The 15816-nt window shown below is 47.5% G+C and overlaps 1 protein-coding gene across 2 annotated transcripts in view; it reads right to left on the minus strand.

Moving 5' to 3' along the window:
- The window catches only part of ascc3 (activating signal cointegrator 1 complex subunit 3), a 139953-nt gene that overhangs the window by 111147 nt on the left and 12990 nt on the right, over nt 1–15816 (minus strand). For both annotated transcript variants that reach the window (XR_003932377.1, XM_030102252.1), the window contains 3 exons: nt 9521–9632; nt 1242–1443; nt 597–732 (listed from right to left, as the gene is read on the minus strand). Coding sequence is in view for 1 of the 2 variants with exons in the window: in XM_030102252.1 (XP_029958112.1) it covers nt 597–732; nt 1242–1443; nt 9521–9632 (450 nt within the window). In the remaining variant the exon portion in view is untranslated. The remainder of the gene's footprint in view (nt 1–596; nt 733–1241; nt 1444–9520; nt 9633–15816) is intronic.

The following is a 15816-nucleotide window of genomic DNA, read 5'->3' on the forward strand; positions in this document are numbered from 1 at the left end:
GGAATCAGTCTGTAAAGAGCCACACGTGGCTTGAGACTGACTTTCAAAAAAACAAGCTGGAACTCAGAATTGCATACTCCCCCGGCATTCTGCCCACTGAGTGATTTTAACTGGCTGCATTTCTTTTCTTTTTTTTTAGCAAAACCTTTAGATTTCAATACCCTGCATCTGACTGTGCATCACTTCTGCTGACAGCCAATTAAAAGCAATTAAGAGAGCAGGAGCAGCCGGAGTGAGAGATTAGAGAGCCGTTCCTAACACATCGCTGCTGTCACGCTCCATACCAACAAGCCAGCCAATCAGGAGGCAGCGTCGCATAATGCAGCCGTGTGAGAGGAAAAAGGAAAGGCTGCTTCTCTGCTCCTCATGCGGGGGAGTGAGGGTGATCCAGCACTTCAGCTTGACCCTTCACCCTGGACCCTGGATGTTATCGCGCTGCGACCGCCCTCAGTGCACAGGTGAATCATGCCAACGCTCTTTCAGACTGCTGGTGGACGTCTGCTGCTGGATCCTCCGAGTTTTCATGTTTGGCCACTAGCGGGCGCTGCTGGCTGTCTTTGTATTGAAAACAGATCTCAGAAGCGTCGTGGTCTCACCTTGGCTCCTCCGACGAAGGCGGGCGACTTGGTGGCCTCTGCGTAGCTGTCGTACACGTTGGGGTATCGAACGCGCTCGTACACCCGCTCCCTGCTGAGGACGGGCTCCCGCCGCGCGGTGAGCAGGGCCTGCTCCCTGCAGACACACACCACAAACAGCAGACCGGCCGGCGGCGTCACGTACAGCAAGGACAGGACAGGCAGGACGTACAGCTCTGAGTTCCTGCCTGGAAGATAAATAGTGCCGCTGATGGATGATTCAAGCGAAGAGGCAGAGATGTGAGGCATTATGTTCCTTCCTAAAGTGGCTTACCTCTCCACTAATCTTTTCCTTCACACTGCATTGGATTTGGCCATGCTAAGTTTTTAATTAAACAGATCGCTGCTCTTTTTTCCCCCCCGTCCTCCGAAATTAAACTTTCAGCTGAATCTCCAGCAAGAAAAGATGTGACAAGCTGCAGAGTTGTCCCTTTTTTCCCTCTTTTCCCCGAGCCGTGGTAAAGCTGCAGCGGCGCCGTCATGAAAAATGCAGGAGTTTATTTTGTTGTGGATTCCTGAGCGCAGGTGGAGACGGACAGACGAGGGGAGAACAAAGAGGAACGGCGGGAGGAAAGGACGGACGCCAGGTTTGAAGAGCTGACATACCGCTGCGCTCTCATCTCTCTGGGGTCGAAGGTCAGGACGGCATCTGAGGAGTCGGCCTCGTCGACCCCTTTGCCTCTCTTCCTCTCTTTCTTCTCCTCCCTCCGGTACATCTTCATCATCTGCTTCTCCTGCTCCGACTGGATGGTCACCTGGCAGCCGTAGGCGGGTTTGGTCACTTCGCCGCTGACTTTCCAGCCGACCTCTGAGGAGGAGCACAGGCGACGCCATCAAAGACGGGCCGGCACAAGATTGCATTATTCCCTCCTTTGAATGGAGGGGCTAAGATCTCAACAGTCCTGACAGCAAAACACTGAAAGACTGAAAGTCAACAAACCCAGGAGAAAGTAAGACGACAACACGTTCCAAAAAAGATATTTTTCTAACCAAACAGGCCACAAGAGAAGACATCTCCGCATGTAATACAGATTCATTCTTCTTCAATGCTGTATTAAATGAAGCTATTTGACCCTGAGGGTGGGTGAGGGCTATCATACTCCATGTCTAGGATATTATTATGTGCACTAAGCAGTAGCAGTGGATGTTTCCATGTCTGTTATGTGGTAAAACGCTCAGAGATGTGCGCTTTAACTCCACCGACGCCAGCATGAACAACCCAACGCCACAGCTCACTCCCGACACAACCTCCTCACGCATCCCCAGCACCATATTACCCCGTTCAGGCAACGGTACATGAATATTCAGTCCATTTCTGAACACAGGGTTGACACTCAGGTGTGAATATGTGTGGAAAAGTCTGGTTCACAGCGAGCGAACCTGCTCTTGTTCTTCTGAAGACGCTGTATTAATCACGGAGGCGGAGTCCGAGCTGCTGCTGCTGCTTTCATCTGTTCTGAACGGACGTGCTGCATTTTGACTGGGTGTTGCCGGACTGGGTGCCTGGCAGCAGACAGGTGAGACAGAGAGGCAGGCTGAACCTCTTCGTTCCTCAATGCCTTCCACTGGAGCCTGGGCCGATCGGGACCAGACTGCCAGGTCGGCTCAGGACCCGACGCGGGGATTAAATCTCCCTGTAGGCCTCCGAGCCGCCGGGACCCCCGGGACAGGCTGGAGGTCGCCGCCACAGACACGTGGTCTCCTGTGATTTCAGCCAGCCTTTTATCTGTTTGATGACTTGGAGTTTTGTGTAAGAGTAAAGGAAAGTCCTGAAACACACTGAAACTTCAGCGTTTTGTCTGGTTTAGCAGAGTTATCACGCGGAGCGATGTTCCAACACTGCTACTGAACTGCAACGAAAGACCAGAGAAACCCAACAAATGAGCACGGCCGCTGACGGCGCAACTCGTGGAAAACGTACCAACTCGCCCAACTTCTGAGAAGCCTGTTTCGGTGCATCATCACTATTCACCCCAACACAAAAAGTGAGAATTACAGACACAAAATTGCATAAAGCATGAAGTTTTCCATCGATCTAACCTTTAATTTTTTCTCCCAAAGAGCAGATCAATGAATTCACCTTTAAAATGTGTTGACTTTTTCTTGTGTCAGAGCATATCGCTGGACTCCCAAAGAGGGTCCCGGGAAGTTAGCGCCACACCAACATTCTGACAAAGGTCAGTGGGAGAAGTGGACGCTCGTTCTGAGCGCTGAGGCCGAGTGAGAGAGGTTTTCTAATCTACATCAGGTCAGAGTCCGAGTCCTCCCAGGGCGAAGAACCAAACTCCTCATCTGGACTTCAAGCCAAACACCTCTCTGAAACCTGAATCCTGCTGATGTGGCTGCAGGTGCGGGCGGCGCTGCGAGGGTTAACGCTCCCCCGTCGAAGTCTGCCTGTTAGAGACACAACAGCTCAATAAAACGCAGGATTGCTCTTGAAAACAGATGAGATCTGATGATTGCGCCGCGGCCCGGGCTGATTGACTGAATGATTTCTCCTTTATCTCGTCCAGCGGCTCCGCCGGCGGCCGAGCGAGCCTCCCCCTCGCTCTAACAGCTCGCCTCTCTTCCTGTCACTCTCGCCCTCCTTCCCATTACCTCCCCTAACTCCCAACCCCTTTAACTCTGTCACCCTCCGTGCACCGGCTCCTCTGTCTGAACCGTTCCCCATCCTTGATTCTCCCTCTCTCTCCGGGACCGATTGTGCCTTGTTATGTGTCTCTAGCTGTGATTGCCTCCAAATCTCCAGGAATCTCATTTCCACAAGCGATCATGGTGCTATAATTGCGGCGAGGAGCATAGCCCAGATAGATCATGTTTGTTTACAAGTTGGTTTCAAGGTGTTTTCACACATCTGAAGCTGTTATGTCGACGGTGGCCGTCACGCTTTGAGAACAGCTGCGTTGGAGTCGACATACAGAAGGTTATTTTAAGACTCGGGGCCTTTAAACACAGTGCACATGACAAATAAACACAAAAAAAAAATCTAATTTTCTGCCCACAAGCTATTTATACTGGCAGTGGTAGACTGTTTTCAACCAGTGTTTGATGAAATTATAAGATCGGTTCCAATTACAGCAGAAAAACCAAAAGATTCAGGAGCAATTCACGTCAGGTCACTGAGAAGCCAAGCATTTACAAATGGGAAATTATCAGACGTTTGTTGGGTTGTTAACCAGTAAGGAAGCGAAAACTCGAAACACCATTACACTGATCAGTGTAAAGAGGGGAAATGAAGGAAAAATGAAACACGCCTGCTGTGTGGAGATGTCCTCATGTTTTAGAAACTGATCAAGTCGCTGTTTCCAGTGAATGCTCAGTGTTGACCGTGTGAGGCGGAATTCAAACCCGTTCCTCGATCTGAGCGCTGGAGATCCAGCCAGGCTGGTTCCTGGTCCATGCAGCAGCCTCAGAGAGTCAGCTCCGCCTCGCGCACCACATATAAGGAACACGGCCCTGAAAGCCGGGCTGCAATAATGACAGCAGTAATAATACATTTAATTTCAAAGCGCCTTTCAAGGCACTCAAGGTCGCTGATGGCGAGTTTGTAAAAACATAAAGCAACAGCTTCTGCTCACCTCTTCAGCCTGCTCCGCTCTAACCCTCCAGCCGAGGCTGAACACATCTCAAACTGTTCCACCAGCCAGCACGAGATTCAAAGCATCGTGATATATGGGCCTTTATTCTTTACCATTTGGAAACGTTGCCACTAATACGGTTCAGTGAGCATGGCTGACACAATCTGACGGAGACTTGCATGTGTCATGGTGGATTGGTTTGGGAGTTTTATTTTTTACTATGAAGAAATGCAACATAAAAGTCAAGACAAAGTAACGCTTTAAGTAAAATGTTTAAACCACTCAAACTAATGCCGCGTTTCCACTGGTGGTGTCAGCTCCACTCTATTCTACTCCACTCACGTTTTGCTTTATTCCCACTGAGAAACGGTACCTGCTGCTACTTTTTTCAATCTCCGCTCCCTCGGCATTCCTGAAAAACAGCCTGATACTAAAAGGTGGCATAAACACGATGTAGAACCACACACGGAGTAAACAGCAGTGCAATCCCCCACCCCTAAGATAAGCTCACCCAGGGGTTTGTTGCTCTGTTCTATAGATTTAACAAAACATAGAACCATTTGGGTGACTGAGGTTGTAAATCAATATTAGGAAAAGATTAAGATAATCCACAAAATAACCCATTTCCAACCCACCCAACGGCTCTCATCTATATTTAATTGTCACAACTGTGAGGAAAGAAAGCGCTCGAACAGTTTCTCCCAGTCCTGAACGGCTTCTATCGGGCTGCCTGGTCTGATGTGCTCCACAGTGAGAGTGGAGTTCTTCTCTCAGAGTGTGAACCAAGTTTCTTTGTTGACCGCGGTCGAGGGAAACAACGTGGAGCGCTTGGTAGAGAGGACGGGGTTCGCCCTCTTTCCAAACTCATCACGGAGCCATTTGTGAGGCGTGACCGGAGAGAGGAGTTCAGGACGGCGTCCCGACGCCTCACTGTACTCGATTCCACCGGGAAAATAAACATGCCTAATGACCCAGTCAAAGGCATTCGCACATCCACACACAAACACTCGACGGGAGGCTTTCCGTCCCGAGCTGGAGCTGTCGGCGTCCTGCAGAGCTCCACCTCTCAGCGTGTGTCTCCTCGCTGCTTTGGACAAGTCCACAGCGAGCAGCCACAGAGTTCCTCAAACAAGCAGGTAAGTGGTGGAGTGCAGGTATTAGGCTTGGCTCTTATGTCAGCGTTGGATTAGAATCGTGCAGAAAGTTTGCTGGTAATGAAAACAGCTTCACCTGGACGCACTTCAAGTCTTCATGTCTTCTGTCTTTACTTTCCAGATCATCAGGTTTTCTCTCAGAAGCTCTGGGCCTTTACAGCAGCTTTTTATTGTTTATTTCTTGCTTCTGTCGTGTGTTTTCAAAGTAGAAAGAGTATTTCTGTTGAGGGAGATCATAAGATCCTGGTTTTGTTCTTTCAGTTTAAGAGTCTAACGTCATGGTAGACATGTAGAATCCCCAAAAGGAGATATTTCCAATATATCATTATGGTTTCTCAAGTTGGAAAAGTTTATTGAAAATAGATTAAAGTTTGTTTCTCTTCTTCTCAACACTCAAAACTACAATAAAGACACAGTTACGATCTGACAGCATATTAATCTGGTGGAAAGGATGTTCGGCGTATGAGAACCGACAGCAGGTCCTGATGCAGGTACTCATTCTGTACGGTTAAGTGTCTGTAAGCAGACTTTGAGAAAGTTTGCGCCAGACCCCGGGAGGTCATTACAGGAGTACAGTGTGTGACAGCGACTGCAGCGTCGCCTCGGATGCACCTCCAACGCGCTTATCCAACATCTGTGGAAGCCTTGCCTGGATGAGACGTCTCTCTCGCCGCCCGCTGCCTCCGTCAGCCACTGAGACGTGGAGAGGAGCCACCGACAGAATCTGTTCTTTGATAAACATGCAAGTGCCAAGCTGCAAACTGCAATTTAAAAGCTAATCAGCAAGAGACAGGCATTCCCTCTAAATCCCGCTCTTCCTGATGGCATGCAAATAGTGGAAAATTTAATCAGCCTTTTTTAACCCCTCCTGACTTCGCCCTCAGTCGTCAAGGCAACGCTAATCTCAAAAGCTGTCTGGCGAGTGAAATGTTCGACACTGATCAAGAGTTCTTCGCCACTGGAATGGTGTCAGCTGGTGTTTGAGGCTGGGGTCCATGACAGAAACTCTGCACTGTAAAAAAAAAAAAAAAAAGGAAGGTGGCTGAATTCTTCTGCTCGTTTCGCTTTGAGCTGCGTCGTCACACCGCAACGATTAAAAATGAGAATTTAATTAGGGCCAATTCATTTATTCATGGTGACTGAGCTTTTTTTGTCCAAGGCTGCGAAAGCCTCCGTTGTATTTGAGAAGCAGCGCTTGTGGCGACACAAACTGCCGCCTTATGCAAGTGTGACGGTCCACATGAATGATTTAGCCTCCAAAATGAACGAGCAGAGTTCCCGGTCCACATTAATTAGCTCGTGTTCCGTGTCACAGCTTGGACATCTATATTTAGGACCCGTGTGATTTAAACTGCTCACAGAACTTTAAACAGTCGCTGGGATTCTTCTGACAAAGCAGGAGCTCACTCCTCCGATCTGCCGCCGCGCTTTGATGCACATCTCGCATATTGATCAGACAGCGACTTTCGCCCTGACGAATGATCCGTCCTTATCTTACAACCAATAATCGTCAGCTACTTCCAGCCCCACGGCGGAGCCGCGAGAGGAGGAGTGTCGGAAACCGTGAAAACCAGTGGCAGCACGACGCTGTGTGTGTGTGTGTGTGTTGTGTTGTGATATTTCTGTGTGAAACGGCGGAGTTGGTCTGGTCTCCAGTAAATACTGGTGATCTGACGGAGGCAGGCGCTATTAGAGCCTGAATCACATTGTGATCTGGAACCCCGACTGGAGCGTAACGAAAAGAGACGTGAAAAGTGAATGTCTTTCATAACGCCTGCCGCCGGCACATCAGCAATATTTACTGGAAAGCAAACCAACTCCGTTTCTCCCAGACTCTGTAACACACAGACATATCACGTCAACAACTCAACAGCAAATCGGCTGTTCCTTTGACAGGACGAGCACGTTTAGACGGGTCTGACTCTGGGATTTTGACCTGTGTGGGACTCCATGTTCTCCCTGTGCGTGAAAGGTTCTCTCCAGGTCGTCTGGTTAGATATGCGTGTCAGACAGTGACTGGATGTTGGGTTTGTGTGTGTGTGAGAGAGAGAGAGAATATTTCCAGTGAAAGTGCCTGAACACACCCAGCAGCCGTACCGTCGCTCACCTCGGCCTCCAATTAGCTGCAGGATGAAATTTCCGGCAGATTTTTCATGTCACTCATTAAACTCCTGGATTTGCATGGGATGAAAATGAGCGATCGTCGGTGCCATCATTATGAATCACCGTGAATCGTCTGATAATGTCGGGCCGGCGTGCGCCGCATGTGTCCCTACCGAACGTGACTCATCATAGACTGGGATCATACACACAGTAATGGCAGGTCTTATCTGCCGGAGCCCCGGCACAGGGGGACGCAGTGTAATCTCACAGCCTCTCCAGATGAATGCTGATTACAATGCGGAGCAATCGCCGACATCTGAAGGGACGGGGCGGCGTGACGGCTTTGTTTCGGTTATGGCGGCACGTTCAGCGGCGGCGATGAGCAAGGAGGAATAACAGATGACTTTTAATAAGACCTGATGTATACGGGGGGAGAAGATTAGGCTGGAGGAGCAGCAGATGATTGAACCAGCTCCGCTCTCTGATTAAACATATGGGGAGTCTGCAGGCACACCTCGGCATCGGCCATAACATTAGAACCACCGAGGGATGCAGCGGGCGAGAGGCTTCCTGGCGACTCCTGTCGGTGGGTACGAGGAGTTAGGCAGAGGCTGAATGTTTTGTTCTCAACGTCGGTGTGTTAGCAGCAGAAAAACTGACCAGCGGACTTTAGTTCAGATCTCGAGTCTAACAAGGTTTCAGTGTACTGAGTGACGGCTGCTGACGGTATTTAGTGCTCTCTCCGTCTGCTGGACAGAATTTCACCGCCAAGTTGTTGGTTTAGTTTTTTCGCTCTTGACTGGTTGAGCTGTGAAAAGCCTCTTGAACACTATACTAAAGACCGACAGGGCAGAGATATGAGCTGGGTGATAATGCGTGTGCAGTTCAATTCCAAACTAACTTCCTGAATAACTAAACAAAAAAATAAAGAAAGAAAGAAATGTGGAGATGGGGGGACCATGAACAGTCGGCCGGTCTCTGAACCCACGGAATCCTCAGCAGGTTCTGTCAGACCTCTGAACAGCCGATGAACATTTTCCCAGCACCACGTAACGTCATGATTAATGTGCTAATTCCTCGATAAAGAGTGTGTACGTTCAGACACAGGCATACACTGGGATTGCACCATCCATCCCCAAACTGATCATCGCCTTTAAAGGTGCATTAAGGAGTTTGCACGTTTTATGCGAAACAGCGCCCCCTGCAGGTCTTGGGTGTAATGCAGCTTAGTGAAAAACTCGTGCCTGTGGCTTGCGTGCACGGAAGAGGGAAACTCCTTCCTCGCTCGTTTAGTAGCGCTCAAGTAAGATTTAAGTTTCTTCTCCCTGGTGGAGTCTGTGTGGAGCTGTGGCAGTGCTAGAAGCCAGTCTGTTCTGACTTTCTGGAAGATCCTGCTCAGTTGTTGCTCACTAAGCATCTGGCGGAGTAATGGCGGACAAAACGAAACCTAACCAGCCGGAGCGCGCATTACGTCATTCCTTTCAAATTCTCCCCCAAAAAATTCTGGTGCCGGACCGGCACTGTGACTTTCAAGTGACAATTTAGCGCTGTTAGAGGTACTGGTAATGAATATGTCAGGGCACATTGTACACATCACTAAAAATGTGGAACATATTTATGGTGGAAAAAAAGTATTTTTAAGGTTGTAAAACTCCTTCATGCACCTTTAACATTCACATGACACACACACACACACACACACACACACACACACACACACACACACACACACACACACACACACACACACACACACACACTGGCACTCACTGAACTTTCATCCTCAGTATTTAACATCAAACCTGGTGGCAGCAAGTCAGACGTCTGAACATTTACTAAAAGCTGTATTATTGGGGAAGGAGTGATTCAATGTGATTCACCATGCCATGTCCGAGATACGTCTTGATCATGGTTTGTTTTTTTTAAGCATTCTCCAGACTAATTGTGACCGAATCTTTGTTTTTTTTTTTTTCATTGTCGATGCATTGCTGAACATCTGACAAAAGAAATGATTGTGAGTGATGTCCCGGTTGCCATGGCGACGCCTTACCTGCTGGGTACCTGTCGGGTGGGACGGAGAGCAGGGAGTCCACGATGGCCCCCCTTCGCTGGAGGAGGGTGGAGATCATTTCCAGCCCCTCTGGGCCCAGCAGCTCGAACAGCTGGGGGGAGGCAGAGGGGAGACGGGGGTGAGAACCGGCCCAGCCCAGCCTGGAGAACACACCGCGGCACGTACACACACCGGCCTGGAGAACACACCGCGGCACGTACACACACCGGCCTGAAGAACACACCGCGGCACGTACACACACCGGCCTGAAGAACACACCGCGGCACGTACACACACCGGCCTGGAGAACACACCGCAGCACGTACACACATCCTATGGCTGACGACCACCCCGAACCGGCTGCTCCTGCCAAGCCCGAACACCTGCTAATTACCGTCTGCCTGGTACAGAATATGCTCCGCCGCTTAGCCTCCAAACACAGCCACCTGGCACTCAGGGAGCCGCGCACAAACAACAACAACAACAACAACAACAAATCACGCGCACAATTAAAAGCAGAGCGCAGCGAAGGCTGTGCAGACCGTCATCAGTATCAGCGGCGAGGCCCGGGGAGAGCCACGGCACCGGGCCTCTCCTCCCACTCCTCCCAGGCCGGCCTCCTGCCTGGACGGATCCCCCCCCCCGACCCCCCGGGGAGCAGCAGTCAGCACGACCGGGAGCTGAAGCGAGACCCGCACTTTGATGTCAGGTAACCCGCGGTCTTTGTTTTTCTCCGCGGCCTCCCCTCGATCTGATCTGAACTTCCAACGCCGTGTGTGAATGTGTCTTTTTAGAGTCGGGAGCACTCTGCGGGGACCGGGGAGGTCGGCTCTCTCGGCTGAATTCTGCCCTGGGTGTTGACTGATTAGAGCTGGGCTCCGCGGGGAGCGGCCGCCAGGCTTTCCCTCCTCTGGATGGATCCCGTGCAGCCTCCGTCCTCCAGGCAGCGCCGCTCGGAAAGCTTTACATGCGCATCAACTCCACATCTGCAGCAGGCTACAGGTCAGCCGGTCCTCTGCCACAGTCTACTCCATCGCTCCATTTTTCAGCATCTAAGCGGAACCATTAACACACTATGGGAGTGGAGTCAGCACTGGGCAGCGCCACACCGTCTGTAGTGTGTAAGAAACACCGTCTGCGTTCATTTTAATGTTAAACTTGGTGACTGGATCACAAACAGCGTGAAAAACACAGAAAACAACATAACTGCTGCTTGTGGTTTCTCCTCTGGGGGTCAAACTGTACTCATCAAGGCAGCAGACATGTCTGGATGTCATACAGCGAGATTTACATTACTGTAACTGTACTGGCCACAAATTGAAGACTTGAGTTCGGTAATTTCACTGTAATCTGCATGAGAAAAATGGAATTAATTGTTTAAGAAAGGTCCTAAGGTTTACTTTGATTTTCAAGAGTTTCAGGTTTTGTAAAAATGTTTCATTAACTGGTATTGATATTAACTGTAGTCTTAACTAACTGCAACAAAAATAATGAACCATTTACATGTCATATATTCAGCCTTTCATAAAACTAGTGCAGCTCATTCACAGTCAGATGTGGCTGCATGTGGCCCTGAACTCAACTGAGTTCAAATACTGCAAATGTTAATAATATCCACACTGAAACTATTTAACCAACTTATTAAAATCCCACATCACCAAATCCTCTGTGCTTATTTTCCACCTGAAGCTATCCCATCCAGCTCGTACATCTACTCCTCACTCCTACCAGTGTGTCAATATCCACATCATCTGCCTAACGGTGGACTGACAGTGTTTAACAAGAAAACAGAAAAATATCCATGCTTTAACCAAATGGAAGCATGCACTATGAATAATAGTTACAAGAAGAAGAATTTGGCATTGTGTGGAATTCCACAGGGGTTAGTGTTGGGTCCTTTTTACTGTGTTTACTTAGTTAAAAACACATGAAACCGCTCACACTTTCAAATGAAAGCATTTTTTGTAAGTGTGTAATTTTTGTAAATTCTGTAAATCCTTGTCATATTTATCATGTTATTGCGATTGTGTTATTTCTGTTGCTTCAATTCCCTTTATTCACATTTAATTTTATTTCTTATTCTATTGCCTTTTAAATCAATTTTCCTTTTTTTATCTCTACACCATCACGAAAACAAATTCCTTGTATGGGCAATAAACTGTACTATACATAGCAATAAACCTGATTCTGAGCTTTATTTGCAAATCAACATATAATCTATTCAATATTATCATCATCAGACTTTACTTGGACTGCAATGTTTTAAAAAAAAAAAGCTAAAGAAGATTTAATGGCTGAGAAATTGATAAATCAAAAAAACAGAATAATGCAGCATTGTGAACATTTTATGATCACTCGGTGCTCTTGACCCTTGACTTCCAAAATATAATCCGATTGTCAGAGTGACAGTAAACCTTGGAGGTGCTGCTGAGGCAATGCACTGAAAACAATGAGAAGCACAAACGGAAAGTCGGAAAACAAAAAGCCTGAAGCTCGCAGCTGCGGCCGATTCAGAGGCTTTAAAAAACGTCCTTGTAGACTCTCCTGCTGACAATTCAAAAACTGTCTGAGTAACCTTTTCAAACAAAAGAGTGGTTGTCAGTAATGGGCTACTTCTGCGCTCATTATCAGGTCCCAGGTGGAACTCATTAGTTAAATAGATGACTGCTGTTATAGCCGAATGTCACAATATTTCCAGGCGTTCGGGGGAAAGTCTAACTGGCTGTTTATTCAAACAAACCAAAGATATAAAGCAAATTTAATTACAACAATGTGCAGCATCTCGGATGAGTTATCATCTATTGTTATTGAGTCATCTTGCTAAAGTCCACAGTACTGGGCCGCGAGCGCTCCCAAAACACACACCGGCTCGCGGCGGCGCGCCGGCTAAACGGTTCCAGTGGGACGGTGACGGAGAGCTGCAGCTCCACTCCGCCGACACACTGCTTACACAACGCAGCCTGTGTAAACAAGCTCGCGCTGCCAAATGTGAGTCACGGCGGGCCAGGCGGGGGGTTTACCGATGGACAGTGAGCGGCTGGAAACTGCCCCGTGTCCCGGTGCACCTGCAAACACCAACTCTCAGGATTCAGACACAATTACAAGAAGTTGTGTCACAAGCTATATTTTCTGCACCGTCCAACTGGGCTCTTATATTAACGATTCCCCGCAATCGATCGTCGACGACCATTTCAAAATCAGACGTACTTCACTAATCAACAACAGGAAGGGAGCGAGGCTTCCCAGTTACCGACCAACTCCCACATCAGTGCTGAAAACACACTGGTCGGTGACAGAAAAGATTTGGTTAATGCGACCTCTGAACTAGACGGCTTTCCACTGCAGTGCTCCCTCCTGGACTCAACCTCGACTGCAAAATGTCAGCAATCCAGGTCACCAACGAGGAATAATACCGGGCAGGCTCCCTCCATTGTCAGCTTTAATGGCACTGAGTGCAGAGCCTTTAAACTTTACCGGCGACTTCGGAGTCACACAGAGGGAGAGGCATGGAGCGCCTGCAGGTGCTCTCACACACACACACACACACACACACACAAAGCAGCAGCAGCATTCTACATCTAAAGGTGTCAGTGGGAGAGTACACTTCCAAATGTCAACTACGTGAGGAACATTGGAACCAACTGTAACAGTCGAACTCCAACAATTTTGCCTCTGTGGTCAAAAGCAAGACAAAGAGAGAGAGACAGAAAGAACGACAGGCGCCGAAAGACAGAAAGACGGACAGAAAATCCGAAACCAAAAGTCAGGAAGAGACTGAAAACAGAAAGAGAGACAGAAAGCCGGGTGAATGGAGTGAACTGAATGGATGCATGAGGAAAAAGCTGAGGGTCACAATAGTGGAAGACTTTCTTCATTCATTGGTAAATTTCATGGATTGTGGTGAAAAACACTGCCATAGGGTTTCAAAAATGACAAAGGCTAAGAAAGACAACGCTGAACCTGACCTTTATGCCTCTTTCTGTCTGTTCCTTCTCTTCACAGGGGAAAGAAGGGGAGATCAAAACACAAGAGGAAGACTTTCCTACAGCTTCACTGTCATCATCTCAGTGGAATCACAAATTTCCTAAAACACCGAGATCCTCAGTGAGGTCAGTCCACCACCACACAACACTGTCATTGTTTTCAAAAGTTTTAAACAGACATGTATTTTATGCAATCTGAACAGTAACCTTTGTCTCTTTATTTGACAGAGCTCCTCAAAACAAAACCAGAAGGGTTTCACCTTTATCACAACCTGGGCCGCGCTGTTAGAAAAACACAGGTCAGATTTTCAACAGGCCTCATCTTCAAGGTGGATGTTTTCATTCAGAGGTTTATTCCGAGACTGACTGGTCTGATGTGGTAAACCTGATCAAAAAGAGCAGCGTCCGTCAGCTCCACAGCTGTCAAAACAAAAATCACACTTTTAATTAGGGATGAGCGAGTACACCACTATCTGTATCTGTATCTGTTTACCCATCCAAATGATCTGTATCCGTATCTGTACTCGGACGGGGCGTGGTCTAAACCGGAAGTGGGCGTGGTTTAAGTGGAAACGGGCTGGGGCAGAAATTGGTGCATTATTTTAAGTCTGAAATTGATATGAATTGCTCAGAAGTTGATATATTGATTCTTCATTTGAAAGCTATTTAGAGAACAGTCTCAATGATACAATGTACAGATTTTTGTTTTTTTTTTTTATTTTAGTCAGAACATGAATATTTTTAAAGTTATATAAATGATTGTTTATTCACACAAAACCCTCAGAAATAAAATTTGAATATTTTTGGTCACAATAGTAAAGGAACTATTTACAGAAAAAGTATTTTTTATTGAGTCAGAACATGAATATTTTAATTGTATGAATGCCTCCCCCCATGATCCCCCCCCGGAATCTCCCCGGCGTCCAGGGAAACCTCTCATCCCCCCTGCTGAGCTTCCTGGTCATGTCCGCGGCTGCAGCGCCACGGACATGACCGGGACGTGGACCTCGGTCCAGTCATCATCTCTCTCCCACAGATCACAGCCTCCCAGTGGAGCACAAGCCCAGATTATTATGAAAAAGAAAAGGAAAAAGAAAAAAAAAATGCGAGGGAAAACAAAACTTAAAAACCCCCGAAAAAAAAACCCTGAGCGTGCACAATCGCCCGACGTTTCAACCTTATAAGGGTTTCCTCAGGCACAATGCAGCTACAAAGAAATAAAATACCGCATTTTTAATTTATCAGACTGGCTTCTCTCACAAGGATCCTGTGGTCTCGGTGGAGCAGGGAGCAGAATGAAGGACCAATGAGGATCTCCCATCAGCACGAGGACGAATAATGACTCACAATGCTCGGGCTGTACTCAGATTCGGAAAAAATGCATTATCCGTAACGAGTACTCGTTTAAAACGAGTATTCGGCTCATCCCGACTTTTAACCTACTGAGCACAATCCAGTGCATTTCTGTTTCACCAGAAGCAGCAGACAAAACGACCTTATCTCTTCTTCCTCACAACCGAGGAGACTGAGTTTACCGGGACTGCTGTTAAATGTGATTTATTATGAGAGCATAATGAGTTGACAACATTTCCAGAGGGCCTTTTGTGTGAGATGAGCTGAAAATGTTTTCAAAGGTCTTGAGGTAGAAGCCAGCTACGATAAGTCGGGCATGTGGATCAAACACAGAGACCTTTCTGCAGAAGGTCAAGGTTACACGATCAATAGAAACCTGAAATATTCACTGTGTCGCTGGGACAAAACAAACTTTATGTCATAAAGCGACGGCGAGCAGTGAAGACAGCTGCTTGTTGGACTGCAGTGGGTCTGCTGCGACTGCGAGCCGTCTTATCAGACATATCCCGGTCCTCGCAGCCTGGATGATGAAATCAGGTGTAGAGGATCCTCCTAATGCTGCTCTGTGAAGGATCTGGCAGCATTAACGGTTTCTGGTTCTGTTTTTTTTTTTTTTTCTGAATTTTACCACAAATCCTCATTTTAATGCATCAGAGGCTACAAGTCAGCGGGAATAACCAACATGGGCGGATTTGTTGGACAACATTCTCTTCTTTCGAATGTATTTCTGTGTGAAATTGCAGATCTCTGAATTCAGTTTCAGCATCTCAATTGAATATTTGCATTCATTGGTGTCTCTGGGATCTTGAACCCTTTTCTTGCTTTAGAAAAACCTTCAATTTGCTGCCAATGCACTGAAGAAACTGTAGGCATTTCATATTTTCAAGGTACTGCCTGAAAAATGGAATACCTTGCAATAGCAATAAAAAGAGAGAGTTTTACAAACACAGCTATAAATAT

This window comes from Salarias fasciatus, chromosome 11 (assembly GCF_902148845.1).
Source record: "Salarias fasciatus chromosome 11, fSalaFa1.1, whole genome shotgun sequence".
NCBI classification, from domain to species: domain Eukaryota; kingdom Metazoa; phylum Chordata; class Actinopteri; order Blenniiformes; family Blenniidae; genus Salarias; species Salarias fasciatus.